General features: G+C 33.2%; 2 protein-coding genes across 7 annotated transcripts in view; one reads left to right on the plus strand and one right to left on the minus strand.

Moving 5' to 3' along the window:
- Positions 1–2,919, plus strand: part of LOC111429459 (uncharacterized) — a 40,764-nt gene extending 37,845 nt beyond the window's left edge. For all 6 annotated transcript variants that reach the window (XM_023065370.2, XM_023065371.2, XM_023065369.2 and 3 more), the window contains 2 exons: positions 1,335–2,384; positions 2,444–2,919. In XM_023065370.2, the coding sequence (XP_022921138.2) occupies positions 1,335–2,384; positions 2,444–2,849 (1,456 nt within the window). In that variant the 3' untranslated portion in view covers positions 2,850–2,919. The remainder of the gene's footprint in view (positions 1–1,334; positions 2,385–2,443) is intronic.
- Positions 2,920–14,481: 11,562 nt separating this feature from the next.
- LOC111415250 (eukaryotic translation initiation factor 3 subunit j) lies at positions 14,482–16,138 on the minus strand. The gene is made up of 6 exons (XM_023046830.2): positions 15,822–16,138; positions 15,674–15,762; positions 15,513–15,617; positions 15,086–15,380; positions 14,892–15,028; positions 14,482–14,833 (listed from the first exon to the last, which is right to left on the minus strand). The coding sequence occupies exons 1-6, from the start codon at positions 15,832–15,834 to the stop codon at positions 14,783–14,785; spliced, it is 690 nt and encodes a 229-aa protein (XP_022902598.1). The 5' UTR covers positions 15,835–16,138; the 3' UTR covers positions 14,482–14,782.
- Positions 16,139–16,297: the final 159 nt, after the last annotated feature.

Genomic DNA, 16,297 nt, shown 5'->3' on the forward strand with positions numbered 1-16,297 from the left:
AGGGCTTCCGGAAAATCTCGCTTAGACAGCTTGTAAAAATGCTCAAGTCGGTCGGCTATGGATCTCGGACACTCTTTTTCAAAAGCATACTAGGTCCTAGTTCGAAATTAATCCATCTGTGTTCAGACATAGACTCCTCCTGGGAGACACACCAGTTGTTAATGTTTGTAGATACGTTCGTCGATGCCAAGGCCAAATCAATTATCGTTTGACACCTTGCATTGACGAGTGTAGGTTCACAGCCTTGGTTAATTATTTCAAAGTCATTACTCGTAATAAATTTAAAGGTTATTTGAAGGTTATGTAAAGTTTCCTTCGTCGCATGCCCAACCAGTGGAGTACTACGCCAACAAAAAAGCATGGATGACTTCCGAAAATTGGAGTTGGCTTTGGAGGTGGTCTTGCACAAGTCTTGCATATTAGGTTGGCAATACCAACCAGTGTAAAGTACAATAAGTATGACGAAGACGACAAGTCAAGACACATCGTTACGAGCACTGTAAAATAAAATAATTCTAGTTTTGTTCAATAAAGTAGTAGTGAAAATCCTGACTTTTATTGACAAATAACAGGTATGATAAATAGTTTTGTATTGCTTCTCGACAATTGTACGGCACACCCTCTTATTAATTTAAAGAATGTAAAGTTGGAATTTCTCCCACCTAATACGACATGATAGAGAAAAACTGATCAACTATACAGCATAGAAGTTTACCGCTGATAGTTGCCGATAGGTAAAAATCAGCACCATGCAAAACTGCTTTGCAGTAAAACAGCATATTGGTTTTAAAGTTCGCTCTTGACAACAGTGATGATACGTGCCAATTACAAACGGCGGATAATTTTCAAAAATAGAGCAAGTTTTAATTGTTATTCAGCGCTGGATTGTTGTATATTTTTATTGCACTAAAAGTAGAACTAACACTAAACCTAGAACTAAAAACATTTGGGTTTAGCCATGCGTCTAGTGTTAGCTCTAGTTTTAGTTGTAAATTCAGCGTTAGATTTTTGTATATTTTCATTGAACTAAAAGTAGAACTAACACTAGTGTTAGTCTGGTTCTAGGTCTAGATCTAGAACCATTCGGGCTTAACCAGAATGTTTCTAGTTCTAGGTTTTAGTGTTAGTGTTAGCTCTAGTTTTAGTTATTATTCAGCATTGTATATTTTCATTGAACTAAAACTAGAACTAATACTAGACCTAGAAAGTTTCGAGTTTAACCGTGCGAAATTTTATGACTTTTTCCAATACACAATTTGGTTATATTGATAGATTCATTCCAAATCAATTTACTTTTGATTTTGAAATTATGTATGAACTTTCTTTTATTTTAGATCCACCACCTCTCAAAAATTAAAAATGTCAAATGTAGAAAATTGGTTAAATGCAATAATCAAAGAAAAAGAGAATAAACCTCACATTGCTAACATAAGCCAGCCTCCAACTTCATCATTATCGGAAATAATAGAATCATCGGAAAAGTTTCCGATAAATTTCCCAATTGATACAATACGATGCAAGGTATTACAGAAAACTGTTAATGAAGAAAATCTCAATACAAATATAAATTCGGCTTATCCACTAATTCATGAAGCAACGCTTTATTTATATCAAGCATTTTTAAATCATAAGCGTCAATATGGAAACGATATCGAAAAGGAGCTTTATTTAAATATGAACGTGGTGGATTTGGTGGAAAGGTTTTTAAAAAAACGGGCGGTTTATTTTGTTGGGCAACAAGATAAATGGATGTTGATTAATAAATCGCGAGGTTTTGGCAATTTTGAATCAGTTGGGACAACAAATGAAATTGGAGAATTGCTTTTAGCTAATTGCTTGAGTTATGATGAAATAAAATTATCTGCTTTAATGTCTATTTCTTCCTATACTTGTTTTATCAACGATGGTAATCGAATGAACGATGGTATTCCCTCGGAAGATAAAAGTAAAATCGAAGAAAATGGGGTTATTATTGGATTAATAGGACCTAGATTAGAAAAAGAAAATGTTATGGAGTATCAAGATGTTGTTATGGATATTAGACAAAACGTTGAATCTAACGGTTATGGAAATAATGGAGAAACAAGTACTGTAGGATTTTTTTCAAATTTTTATAAGAAAGAAAATCAAACGTACGATGAGTTTTTATCAAATCATGACCACGACGATTTCATCAATATAGAAAACGATCAATTCTTTGATAAACTCACTTATTCAAAGCGATTGACTCTTAGCTTCGATACACTCTTATTGGAAGCTAATTCACGAGCTGAAAAACAGGAAAAATCATCCTACATTCATCTTGTTGGAATAGGTTTAGGAGTTTGGGCTCATACAGAAGAACAAACTCAAATCTTCATGGATACATTTATCGATAGAATAATGTATTAAATTTTCGATTACAAAGAAAAAATAACTTGATTACTATTTTTAAAGTTTTTAGGTTTCTTGGACAATATCTGAAATCTGTTTCAGATATACATTTTGCATATTTCCGTGGTAAAAGTGCTGGTGGATACAAAAATGGAGATAAAATATCCATTGAAAATCATCCAAATGAAGGAATCAAAATATTAATTTCTAAAAGAGAACCACATCAAAAAATGATTGACGAAAATTTAGGAAAGTTACTTGTTGTGTCGTACGCTTGGGATGGAAATGCTTTCCCTGGAAATGAATTTTGGTATGGAAGTCTTCATGGAAGTGGAGATCCAGCTGCTGCTGCTTCTACGCAAATAGCCGAAATTCATAATCCGTATATTAATAAAGTTGTTTGTGGAGAAAATTTACATGTAGCTACTAAAAATGGGATGAAAAGAATTGATGAATATGTTAAAGAAAAATTATAAAAATATTTTAATGAATAATAAAACTAATATGTAATGTTTTGTTAATAATAATAAAAATGTTTAGAATCCATTCTGGTAGAAGAGATGCTATAAATAAGTATTTTAGGGGAACAGGACAATATGTTCCTGTTTCTAAAAAGTTATAGTTCCAAATACCTGTTACAACTGTTCCTGCGTTCCTAGCAATAAATCCCCAAATGTAAATTTGGACGATTTCTCTAAATAAAATCAGCTATAACGTAAGTACTAGACCTGATGGAAAAACACGTTATGAATAAAACATATTAATGCATCATTACATAAGAAACCGTCATACATTAGTATACACGATGTCTCAGCGAGACCGTTCATTAGACGTTTCTGAGGTTCTGACCAAAATAAAAATTTGAGAATTCAGATTTAAGTATTATCAATTGCGTTCTCTTCGACTAAAATATTTTCAAATTTTTAGCACTTCCGGTTATGGGTCGTTCTCAGAAGAGCTAAAAAATAGTCCCTCTAATATCAAATCTTATATACTGAGATAATTACATTCATTCGAGCAAAAAGCTATATGGTGAGACTCATTAGTATCACTTCATTAATTTACATTAAAGTAACAAATATTTTATGTATGTACAGGGTGGGCAAATTTGGGTGTTATTATAGGCTATCTCAGAAACTATAAGAGATACGAAAAAAGTATGTGCCATGTCCCGATCTCTTTTTTTAAATTTTTAAAAATTTTTTAAATACAAACTATACTTGATTATGATGTTAATGAAAAGAAGATATTTTTAGCTTTGCAATGATGTATCGAATGAATATCTAAAAAAATATAAATATATCCATAAATAGCCACCAGCCTCCTCTCCACCCCCTAGTACACAAAAAGTCCACGACCATACCGTTGTTGAGTTTTTGTTGAAAAACTGCTGGTTGAATGGTTGTTTCATTCAGCAGATAGGGGTTTTCCTGTTACAAAAACCCAGTTGGAAAACATAAAATTTGGGTGAAAAGTTAAGTCAAGAGCATTTTGCTCCTGTTTTAAAAAATGTTCTTAAAGAGTCAAAAAATATAAACATTTTTTTGTGAACAAAATAGTAAGAAAAAATAATGAAAATGAATATTATATTAAGAATCGGTCAAACATTGACGGTTTTAAGGTCAAAGACTAGATATTATTGGTCAAGTAATGTAATCAAAGTGGTCAAACACTAAATGCGAAATACTGTTTTCCCTTTTAATTTTAAAAAAATATTACTTCATGATGTTATATTTTATATGTAGGGTAAGTAACTTTAAATGAATCAGATGTGTATTTGATCAAATTTTGATCATTTTATGTAAAGGCAGAAGGATCTACAAGAAAAATAATATGGCTCGGTCAAACACTGATATTAAAAAATCCTTAACAGGTCAAACACTGGTGCGTTTACCCTATACAAAAACTCAAAACTAAACATCGAAATGAACAATAATAAAAGGACGATAACTCTAGGAAATGGACTGAAGCAAGGTGATCACTTCTGCAAAGCTATTCAATGCAGTATTGGAAACAATGTTTCTAGAAGAAGAATGGAAAGACCTGGGAATAAGAATAAATGGGCAATGGTTGAACAGGCTAAAGTTTGCAGATGACATAGTACTTATAGGAAAAAACGAAACGGAAGTAAGGAAAATGCTGGAAACAATATCGAGAAAAGGGAAGCAAACTGGTCTGGAGATAAATATGAGCAAGACAAAAGCAATAAAGAAAAACCATTAACTTATTAAAAAAATTATAGTATACTGAGTATACCATTATTATTTTTGACAGCTAAAAAGTGGTAAAATTTCTTCCCTATTTTTAAATCATCTCTTACTAAACCATTTTGAACAATAAAAAACATAAAAGTCTATAGACTTTTACTAATTTTATTGTTTTATTTAAAGGTAATGCGGAACTTCTTAATCGGGAAACTCGTTTCGAAAAATTTATGAATGAAATGACAAGTAAACTGACGTTACTATAGTAACTAAGTGGCATTTAACGTTTTCCTCGCCTACTACAATTAAAATTTTGAACCTTAATCTTTCAATTTTAGAATTGAAAAATAACGCTTATTTTCCGCAAATACACCATGCGTGTGATACATCATTGGAAAGCTAAAAATTTGCTCTTTTCAGTAACATCGTAATCAACTATAGTTTGTATTTAAAAAAATACAACTTTGTGTTGTATCTCAAAAACCTATAAGTATATTTAAAATTTTTCAACGACAGTATATTCTACTCAAAAAAGTGTCTTAATTATATTAAAGGTCGACCTTTAAACGCAAGACTTTTTGCGCAAATGTGTGAAGAAATGGGAAGCAGCCATACCCAACTGCTTTTTCATACTGATGTACGTTGGCTACCTCGGGGAAAAATTTTAAGTCGATTATTTGAACTGAGACAAGAACTTCAAGTTTTTCTTAATGATAAATTTGAAGTGAAAAAGTGTCGACATGACTCAACGTGGCTATCCAAATTGGCATACTTAGCAGATATATTCTCTATTTTAAATGGACTCAATTTATCATTACAAGGTAAAGATATTTTTTCATTGTTTCATGTCCAGGACAAAGTAAACGCTACAATTAAAAAATTAAAGTTATGGAAAACTAGAGTTAATAATGGAGAGCTAGACTCGTTTCCCTCTCTTCATGAGTTTGTAATAAAGTCATTTGATAAAATTGATACGGATGTTCTGAAATGTTTAACAGAGCATTTGAACGGATTACAAGAGGACCTGAAAAATTATTTTCCGGATTTAACGACAAACCTCGAATGGATAAGACATCCGTTTAATATTGATTCATCTGCTATGCCAGATAATTTATCTAATGTGGAACAAGAACAGCTCTTGGAGTTATCTGCAGACGGATTTTTGAAAAATAAACATAAAGAGTGTTCTTCAGCATCTTTTTAGCTGCAAATGCAACAACTATATCCGAATTTAACAGAAAAAGTGTTAAAACATGTTGTGCCATTTCCAACATCATATCTTTGTGAAGTTGCGTTTTCAGCATTAGTCGATATTAAGTCGAAAACAGAAACAGCATTTTGAATGTGGAGCCGCATCTTCGATTAAAATTAACGAATAGGGAACCTGATTATAATCATTTGGCATCATCTCAACATAAACAAATTCATCCATCCCACTGATGCTTTCGTTAATGTTATTATTATTACATTTATTTATTATACTTTATTATTATCCATTTTATTTTATTATTATCATTTTGTTTTTGTATTAAAAAGAACTAATATAATATTTATTTTTTGGTTGATGCTAAGAGAACATATTTTTTTAACGAGGGGTACTAAGGTAATAAGTTTTGATAATTACAACAGGGGTACATATATGCTGAAAGTTTGGGAAACACTGATCTAGGACAAAAGATTACAACTAAAAACACAGGAGAACAAATAACACGGAGAATGGCAATGGGATGGCAAATGTTTAACAAATACAAAAATATATGGAAATCAAACATAGAAATGGAGAAAAAGAAAAAATGGTGGGAAATGTGTGTCCTCCCTGTCATAATTTATGGATGCGAGACATGGATATTAACAAACAAAATAATTAAAAAGATTAGGGTAACAGCAAGGGCAATGCATAGAAGGATGATTAGCATTACGAAGAAAGATAAAAAAACAAAATAATGGATAAGGGAAAAGTCAAACATCGAGGATATTGGAAGAATAGTATTGGATCAAAAATGGAATTGGGCGGATCATATTATAAGAGTACAAGATGAGAGATGGATCAAGAAAATCTTAGAATGGTACCCAATAGACAAAAAGAGAAGAAAAGACCAACTGCCAGGTGGGAAGATGAGTTTAAGAGTTGTGGAGGAGTAACATGGCACAGGGTACTTTGGGACCGACAAGAATGGAAGAGAATACGAACTTAGTCCCATTATGGGAATGCCACGGTTAACACCGAAAGTCACCAAAACAAAAAGGAGCTTGATTATACTAATACTTACCCATATCTTAGGGTTCAAGCAGAAATAATGTTTTTGTCTCTGCCAAACTTATGTAGAGCGCTGAACGTAAACAGCGGAACAACGTTGCTAATTCCGACATGGGGTCGTTTCAGTCAACAATTCGCGTAAGTTCAAGTGAGTTAAATAATATTAATAAAGGTAAAAGAAGAAAAATAGACATTACAAACAGGAAGGATTTCAAAAGATAGATGTTAAAACATGCAGGAAAACCTTACATAAGTCGAAGGGGAAAACCAGTGAGCGGTAAACCGGGACCAAGTCAGGTTGGTTGGAACAACGTGCTTTGTGCGTTTAATGTTATTCATGTTACTTTTCTAAACTTTTGTTTGATTAAAGTTGCGTGATTTTAATATGTACATATGCACCGACATAATATCATTTTCGTTTTACCATTCTCGTTGCCTTTTTCTGTTACAGGATTTTCAGTGTAAATGTAAATATATAGGTTGTAAAAATATTACTGAGGAAGAAAAACTAGATTTATACACGGACTTTTATAAGAAAACTTACAATGAACAAAATTTATTTTTGCAAGGCTGTATGGATGTGATGGAGCCTAAAAAAAGACATCTTGCTGAAGAAGTTTCTACCAGACATTGTACAGGCTGGGCAAATTTGGGTGTTATTATAGGCTATCTCAGAAACTATAAGAGATACAAAAAAAGTAGGTGCCATGTCCCGGTCTCTTTTTCCGAGACTAATCCAATCCCGTAAAGACCAAATCTCTATCTTCTTTTGTTTTTAATTTATAGCCAAAAAGTCAAATTTTAGTGATTTCAAAAAATGCTCATATTTCGTTTATTTTTGAAATTAAGGAAATGGGATTAATACATTCTTAAGACACTTCTTTGAGTAGAATATACTGCCGTTGAAAAATTTTTAACATAGCTGATAATTTTCGAGATATAACATAAAGTTGTATTTTTTTAAATACAAACTATACTTTATTATGATATTACTGAAAAGAGCACATTTTTAGCTTTCTAATGATGTATCGCACGCATGATGTTTCTGCAGAAAATAAGCGTTATTTTTCAATTTTTAAAATATTAAAGATTAAAATTCAAATTTTTAATTATAGTAGGCGAGGAAAACGCTAAATATTACTTAGTTACTATAGCAACATGAGTTTACTTGTCATTTCATTCATGAATTTTGCAAAATGAGTTTCCCGTTTAAGAAGTTCCGCATTATCTTTAAATAAAACGATAAATTTAAATATAGAATATATTGGAGTCCGTTTTGAAGATGATACATAAGTCTTCATATCCCCATTCAAACGGTGTTTCAATGTAAAGTTCGCTCCCAGTTTATGATCCTTAATTTTCCTCTATCTCACCCAATTTCAAAAGAAAAGATTGCTGATATTAAAAAACTTCTAGATCTTATGTTTGGGGAAAACTGGGAAAATACTACCGAATATTTCATTCATTGATACCGAACTGTTCTAATCTTACAACCAGTAAGTTGAGTAGAAGAAGATGACAGTTTATGACTGTTTAGTTCCTGAAATTGTCCATATTTAATTATTCATTAATTAATACATTTCTTGTATTTTTAATAAACAAACTTTACTTGCTAATCATTTTTTATTGGTGAACAAAGTTAGGAATAAGATGCTGAGAAATTTAAATTAACTATTCAAAGTCTTTATTCGTTGGTACAAAAACAACTTTATTCTGTCATATTCGTGCAAAACCATATAAAGGGTTTTCCAATAAGAGGTGTTATTTTGAATAGCCCGTTATTTCGGTAGATGTCACTTTTGAAGCTGTCATTTTTTGACATTTGACAAGTAGAAAGTACGCCATTAATAAAAATGGAACGATACACGCTTCAACAACACATTGAAATTATTAAAATTCTATTCTATTTCACTATAAAAATGGTGAAATTTTGGCAGAGACGGTTCGTAAAACTCGAACATTTTTGGGTCGTCGTGAAGCACCTTGTCGGACCGCAATACAGAAATTGGTGGAAAAATTCGAGCTGTTGGGACAAGTTAGTGATGTGAAGAATAAAACCCGTGCACGTCGCTCAAGAACAGCCGAGAATATTGCTGCTGTAGCCGAAAGTGTTGAAAAAAACCCAGGTTTGTCCATTCCTCGTCGTTCTTTGGAATTAGGCATTCCACAAACGTGATTACAGCGTATTTTGCATAAAGATTTGGGTCTTAAGGCTTATAAACTTCAGTTAACACAAGAACTCAAGCCGTCCGATCATCAACAACGTCGTGTCTTTGCTGATTGGGTCGTTGAAATGCATGAAAATGATCCGGAATTTCATCGAAAAATCATCTTGAGTGATGAGGCCCATTTTCACCTCGGTGGCTTCGTCAACAAGCAAAATTGTCGCATCTGGGGCTCGGAAAACCCAAGAGTTATTGTTGAAAAGCCTCTCTATCCTCAACGTGTGACTGTTTGGTGCGGTTTATGGTCCGGCGGAGTCATTGGACCTTACTTTTTCGAAAATGAGGCTGGAGCAACAGTTACGGTGAATGGATTGCGCTATCGAGAGATGATTAATGATTTTTTATGGGCGAAATTGGATTGTATTGATGTGGACAACGTTTACTTTCAACAAGACGGTGCTACGTGCCACACAAGCAACGAAACCATTGATCTTTTACGGGAAAAGTTTCCGGACCGTGTTATCTCTCGAAGAGGTGATCACAATTGGCCACCGAGATCTTGTGATTTAACACCTTGCGACTTCTCCCTTTGGGGCCACGTAAAAGAGAAGGTGTACGCCAACAGCCCAGCGTCGATTCAAGACCTCAAAGATATTTAGACCTATTTAGACCTCTATCTATACAAAAAATGTTTCAACTGTACATAGAGAAATACCCAGAAGTGAGACTTTGACTTAAGATTCGGTACCCCAAGATCAGACACCTGTAAGTTGTGTGACAAATATTACATTAAACTTATTGCTACCGAAGATGATGAAACTCGAAATAAAATTGCTGCAGAAGCTGAACTTCATCACAGAAAGGCCGAAAAAGCTTATCAAACCTTGCATAGGGATGCAGAGACTGCAAAACAAAATCAAGATTTTGTAGTTTTGTGTGTTGATTTACAGCAAATTAGGTGTTGTTCACACCTAATTTAACACACTCGGATGTTTTCTACTAAAGACAATGTTCAAATTATAATTATGCTGTGCATATGGGTAATTCACAAGTAACCATGTATTTATGGCATGAATCTGTAGCTAAACGCGGTTCCGCTGAAATTACGTCATGCCTTATTCAGCATGTTGCACTTCAAGCAGGGCAAGAACGGAAGTTAACAATCTGGTCAGACCGCTGCATTGGCCGGAATAATAACTTTAAAATGGTAATATTGTGTACCTATTTAACTTATTTGGCATATTTCTCTGAAGTTAATCAAAAGTTTTTGGTGAGTGGGCATAGTTTTTACCCTGTGATAGGGATTTTGCTCTGGTTGAGAAGAATAAAAAACTGTAAACTGTATGAGCCTGATGATCTGGTGGAGTTCCTGGCCAATGTACACCGGATAAATCCCTTTGAAGTTTTTAAAATGACCCAGATTAATTTTTTAAATCTTGATTCCGTTGAAAAACTTTTTAAAAGAGATCCTAGCCTTAAAATAACCGAGGCACGATGGCTGCAAGTTACTGCAGAAGAACCTGGAGTTCTACGATTAAGAACGAGTCACAGTGTTTTAGAAGAATGGAAGCACTATGATCTTTTGAAAAAACGTCGAGGCTGTCATAGACCAAATATTGTAGCGCCGTCTATTACTACACTACCAAAATTATATGATGCTCCACTAAGTATGTATAACCTAAAAAGTATATTTCATTTTAGTTTGCAGTTTTAACACAAGGGGCGCTGTCGTCAGAGCCACAAAGTATAACTCTGAATTAAGTTCGCCCTATTTTGGAGCAAATCCCCCACCACTTCTGTACGCTCATTTTATCTCCTTATATTACTTCGTGGTGTTAATTAATTATCGTACCCGACAAAGTATGCAACCAATATTACAGATTGGTATTGCAACGCGACGAAAGTTCCTAAAACCGATGGCGACAATTCATTAACTTTAAAAGTCGATTCAAATATACGCTAGAAACAACGATAGTTCTAAAAAGAACTGTTTCGAAAAATGTAAAGGCAGCAAAAAAATGGTTAAATAATAAAGAAAATACAGAAACTTACAAAGCGTACAACAATCACAACAATGACGTTCGATCAACTGTCAACATCTGCTTACTATTCAAAATTATCCAAGCTACCACTACATATTGAGATATACAGCCAATATTACACAGGTCACGTATGTTAGGATAATTAATTAACACAGTGTAGGTACCTTAATTTAACCATTTAAATTTGATGGTTTTAGAAAATCGGAGATGGTTGTTTGGCGGCATAAATTCTTTTTCTTTTGCCTCAGAATTTCTTGATAACATTCAATCGATTGTTGTATATTCTTTTTAACTGTCATTACGCGCTCTTCTGTATGGAATTAAGTGCTTCTGTCAATTTTGCAATGGTTAGGGCTTTTCCCAGTTGTACTAGAAAACACTATTTTCTTCATTTTCATTTTATTGATGGATTTCAATCAGCTCGTCAAGGGTAAGCTTCACGCAATGACATCTTCGCTATCAAGCTCCAAATCGACTTACGACTCTTATCGACTCCTAAAGTAACAATACTTGCTACTATTTCGAGTACAGGTTTATCTAGTACTGTTTCAGGTGAATCAGTAAAGAAGTCCGGACAAAGCTTTTCCCAAACTGCCTTCATTGTTTTTGAAGAAGCTATTCCCCCCCCCACCCCTATGATTCTAACAGCATCCAGATAATTAAATTTATTCCAAAAATCTTGGACGGACAAGTTGTGATTGTGATTCATGGATTGATTGAAACGGTTAAATGGCCGTCGAGTATAATACGCCTTTAACATTTTGATAACACCTTGATCCATAAGTAATGAAGTAAACTGGTCGTGTTTGGGGGCAAAAGTATTACTTTAACGCGAGGATCATAGTTGATAAGGTTAGTTGATTGATCTTTATGCCACCGAATACAAGCAGTAAACTTTAGCCAAGGACGAAGGGATAATTCATTCTCTTTTATAGAAGTGTGCAAGGAATAGACGCTAATTCTTCTATTAAAGTGACATTGCTTGACGATATCAATTTTATTCATAAAGCATGGGAAAAGATCACCGAGTCCACGATTAAAAAATGCTTCAAAAAAACCGGATTCTCTGTCAACAATGAAGATTTTTAATGAAGAAGACGACGTGACACTTATATAGTTTATTTCTAAAGGTTGTATTGCAAAGAAATTGTATATACAGGTGTATCTGAATGACTGCAACAAACTTCAAGGGGTGATTCTTTAGTGAATTTTAAGGGTACTTTGATGTATGAACCATGGGCGAGTTCGGCTCCCCTAAGGAGCTACACCCCTCCAAAAATGGCGGAAAATTTTGGTTTAACTTTTTTTTCTCAAAAACCATAAACGCTAGGAAAATGAAATTTGGGGAATATGTTTAACTCATAATAGGGCACGTTTTGACCTTATTTGTACTTTCAACCTACTCTTCTAAGTTACTAAACATAACCATCCCCGTTCAATTTTGGTCTAAATTTTTCTTATGACGGTGATAAATACATTGGAAATATTTTATTTAGATAGATGAAAATATTCTAAAACTTTTTTGCCTCTCTGATGTTCTTCGAAAAGTTAATAGTTTCTGAGAAAAAAATTAATTAAGCAAAAACTAACTGTTAAGCTGTAGGGTTGTTAATCGAAAGTTGGAATGAATTTTTAATGAAAAAATCTTAGTAAGCTTTGCAATCTTTGTCAGAAATAGTTTTGACGTTTAAATATCAGTGGTTTTCTTACTATTATTATTGTTTTATTTAAAATTGTGAAACGTCGAGTGAACGAGCGTAAATGCGATAGAACTTTATTTGAAAAACAATGATAATAGTAAGAAAAACACTGACATTTAAACGTCAAAAATATTTCTGACAAAGATTACAAAGCCTACTAAGATTTTTTCAATAAAAATTCATTCCAACTTATGATCAACAACCTCGTTGTTTAACGGGCAGTGTTTGCTTTATTTTTTTTCTCAAAAATTAGTGGTTTTTGGAAAAATTTTAGAGAGACAAAAAAGTTTTAGGATACTTTCATCTACCTATGTAAATTTTTTTTAATAGTTATTTACGATACAAATGCGGAAAGGCTCGCTTTTCACATGAGCACGCTAGTTTGCTCACTCCCTTCGGTCGTTCGTTCTGCATTTGCGTGCGAATGCTGGAAAAATCCTTTCCGCATGAGTATTGTACAATATTTTTTGTATCGAATAAAACGTCCCTGTGTGACGATATGAGTTGCATGTGGGGTTTTTGACAGGAAAAAATCAACCGAAATTCAAAACGTCAATATTGATTTTATTGATTGTAAATTGATTTTTATAGATTTTTTTAAATATTTTAAAACTGTGTTATCTGCACACGAATGTATAAAACTTATAAACATGCACATTTGGTCATTAAATATTCCTGTTAGTTGCGGTAACAAAAAAGCATTCCTGCGGGAAAACGCGTTTCCCGCACGTCCTCTCTGTGCGGGAATCTAGGCATAAATTGAACGGGGGTGGTTACGTTTAGTAGTTTAGAAGAGTAGGTTGAAAGTACAAATAGGGTCAAAACGTGCCCTATTATGAGTTAAACATATTCCCCAAATTTCATTTTCCTAGCGTTTATGGTTTTTGAGAAAAAAAAAATTAAACCAAAATTTTCCGCCATTTTTGGAGGGGTGTAGCTCCTTAGGGGAGCCGAAGTCGCCCATGGTTCATATATCAAAGTACCCTTAAAATTCTCTAAAGAATCACCTCTTGAAGTTTGTTGCAGTCATTCAGATACACCCTGTATAGAAGCAGTTGTAAACACAAAACTTGAAGCCAACGCAACACGCGGTTTATTTACTAACAAGATCGAACCAGCGGCCGATTATCGCCGAACATTCCCGAATATTATTGCTCCTAGAATAAGGCATGTCACTAAAATAAATAAACCTATTTGCGAATCAATAAATGATTCGTTTTTCTTCATTTTTATTTATTTATATTTTCTTTGTAAATAATTTGTATGTATACTAGTACTTTTAATTAGATATAAAACTTATCGTTTTTATCAAGAACTGATTGCTGCAGGGAATATATAAAACAGTACGAAAAAACGTTTCAAGCGCCAGAATAAGCAACGTTGTTCCTTTATTTTTTCATTTGATTCCTCAATATTTTCATTAATATAGGTAATTTCATAATTTTTTTCATAGCGAAGTGTTCCATTTCAGTAAGAATACTTTTGATATAAATAAACATTTTTAAAAACAAAAATTTGGTTTTTTCAATTAATACATTTTGTCGTTTGCTACGTTGTTCGCGCGAGGCATTCAATTGTAAAAAATTTATAAGAGTTGTGTCTTTTGTTGGTGACAATAAATGGCTATCTATCTATCTTATAGAAATAGGAGTTTCCCTTTAAAACTGCCCAATTTGGCCCACCTGTACATTAAAAGGAAAATAATGGTTAAGTAATAATGGCAAAATAAAATCAAATACATTTCCTTCAATATAATCTATTTTGCATGTAATCCGTATTCATTAATTAATATCCGATTGAGACACAGTACCAAAAAAGACAACGAGTATGCAATCCAGTGCTCCTCTGTTGCCGATTTTTCTAAGCTAAGTCTCAGATGATTACGTTTATAACAAATTATACAGCATCGTTTTATACAATAAAATATAGAACAAACCTTGATTATTAAGTGTTATCCTTCTTTGCTTCATTTAAAAAAATGTCACCTTATTTTACCTAGATAAATACAATTGTTTAAAAGATAACTAAAATTTTCCACCTGCTACATGAAATCGTCGAACTCATCATAGTCCTCGACGTAAGCAGAAAATTGCTAAAATAAAAAAAGAAATAAATACATCACAGAAAAGGCTTTATAAATTATTATTTACATTTTCATTATCCATTTTTAATTTCGCTTTGCCTTTCGTCTTGCTCTTTTTAGCCTTATCACCCTTTTCAATCTTTTGCTTCTCCATATACAAATTGTCTATTGTATTTTTGATCTTTTTAATATCCAAAGAAGACACTAAAGATTAATATTCAAAATTAGCGAATAGATAAATTAATTTCCTTTTTGATTTACTTGTGGCACAAATGTTCCTGACAACGGTTTCAGCAAAGACCGGATACTCTGCACTTTTTGTGTAGGGTTGCACCTTATTTACGATTGCATCTGCCAATTCTTGGAATTCCTCTTTGCTTTTTGGATCCATACCATCAATTCCTGTTGGAGTATTGCTGCCGCCGAATGTTGTTTCTAATGCAGCATTCAGATCCGATTCTTTTTGCCTTCTTAATCTTTCTTCAGGAGGAAGATCATCTTCATCATCTTCTTCTTCTTCTTTTCTTTTTCGTGCTAATTCTTCTGCTCTCAACCTCTATTAAATTTTAAGAAATAAATATTTACTTAGTTTATCAATTATTATAAGTGATAGTGATTCAATGAAATGAATCACTTTGATTATAAAGAAATGGTGAGATTTAAGTACCATATGGATAATAAAACTAACCTCTTTTTCTGCTATTTTTTCCTGTATACTTTTCTTTTTGGGTTTTTGTTGGATTGGTGCTGGAACTTCCTCCTTTTTTTCCTCGTCCTCATCTTCCCAATTATCCTAAATTCACAAAAACCAAACAGACCCTTTAAATATCTTAAGGTATCTTAACATACCTTCACATCCTCGTCCTCATCTTCACCTTCCCATTTGTTAGAAGCAATGGTAATAGGCATCACCACTTGGGGCTCGAAATTATCGTCGTCTGTAAATGTGAAAAGATGGCTTAAAATGGGACGATTAGAGGCTGAAGAAATGATTTACCCCAAGAATCCATACTGGACGACCTCGGATCTTGGAGTATTCTCCGAAATATGACCACGATTCACGTGTACCAATGGCAGGAACTGAGTGCCCACCGGAAACGCCAGATGACTCTGTTCGCACGATTATCTGGGACGACTATTTTCGGCGATAAAGCGGCCAAATCGCTGTCAATCGAACTGCCTCGTTTTTTTCGACGGGACGGATACCTCGGGCGTGAATTCGAACGAAAAACTCCTCAATGAACAATGATTATTAAAACTTCGCACTTCCATTTCCAAAGACGTTTACTGACAGTTTATCAATAGAGGAGTTCTAATTTACCGACAATAAAATTTATTACTAAATTTCTTTCATTTTTAAAGTATTTATTTAAACATTTCGAAATTTTATTTATAAAAAATCGTTAGTTGCATAAAAAAACATATATAACTAATTAAATAATCGTATTAAAGAAACAATAAAAACTCTAGACA

This window comes from Onthophagus taurus, chromosome 7, assembly GCF_036711975.1.
Source record: "Onthophagus taurus isolate NC chromosome 7, IU_Otau_3.0, whole genome shotgun sequence".
Classification (NCBI taxonomy): Eukaryota; Metazoa; Arthropoda; class Insecta; order Coleoptera; family Scarabaeidae; genus Onthophagus; species Onthophagus taurus.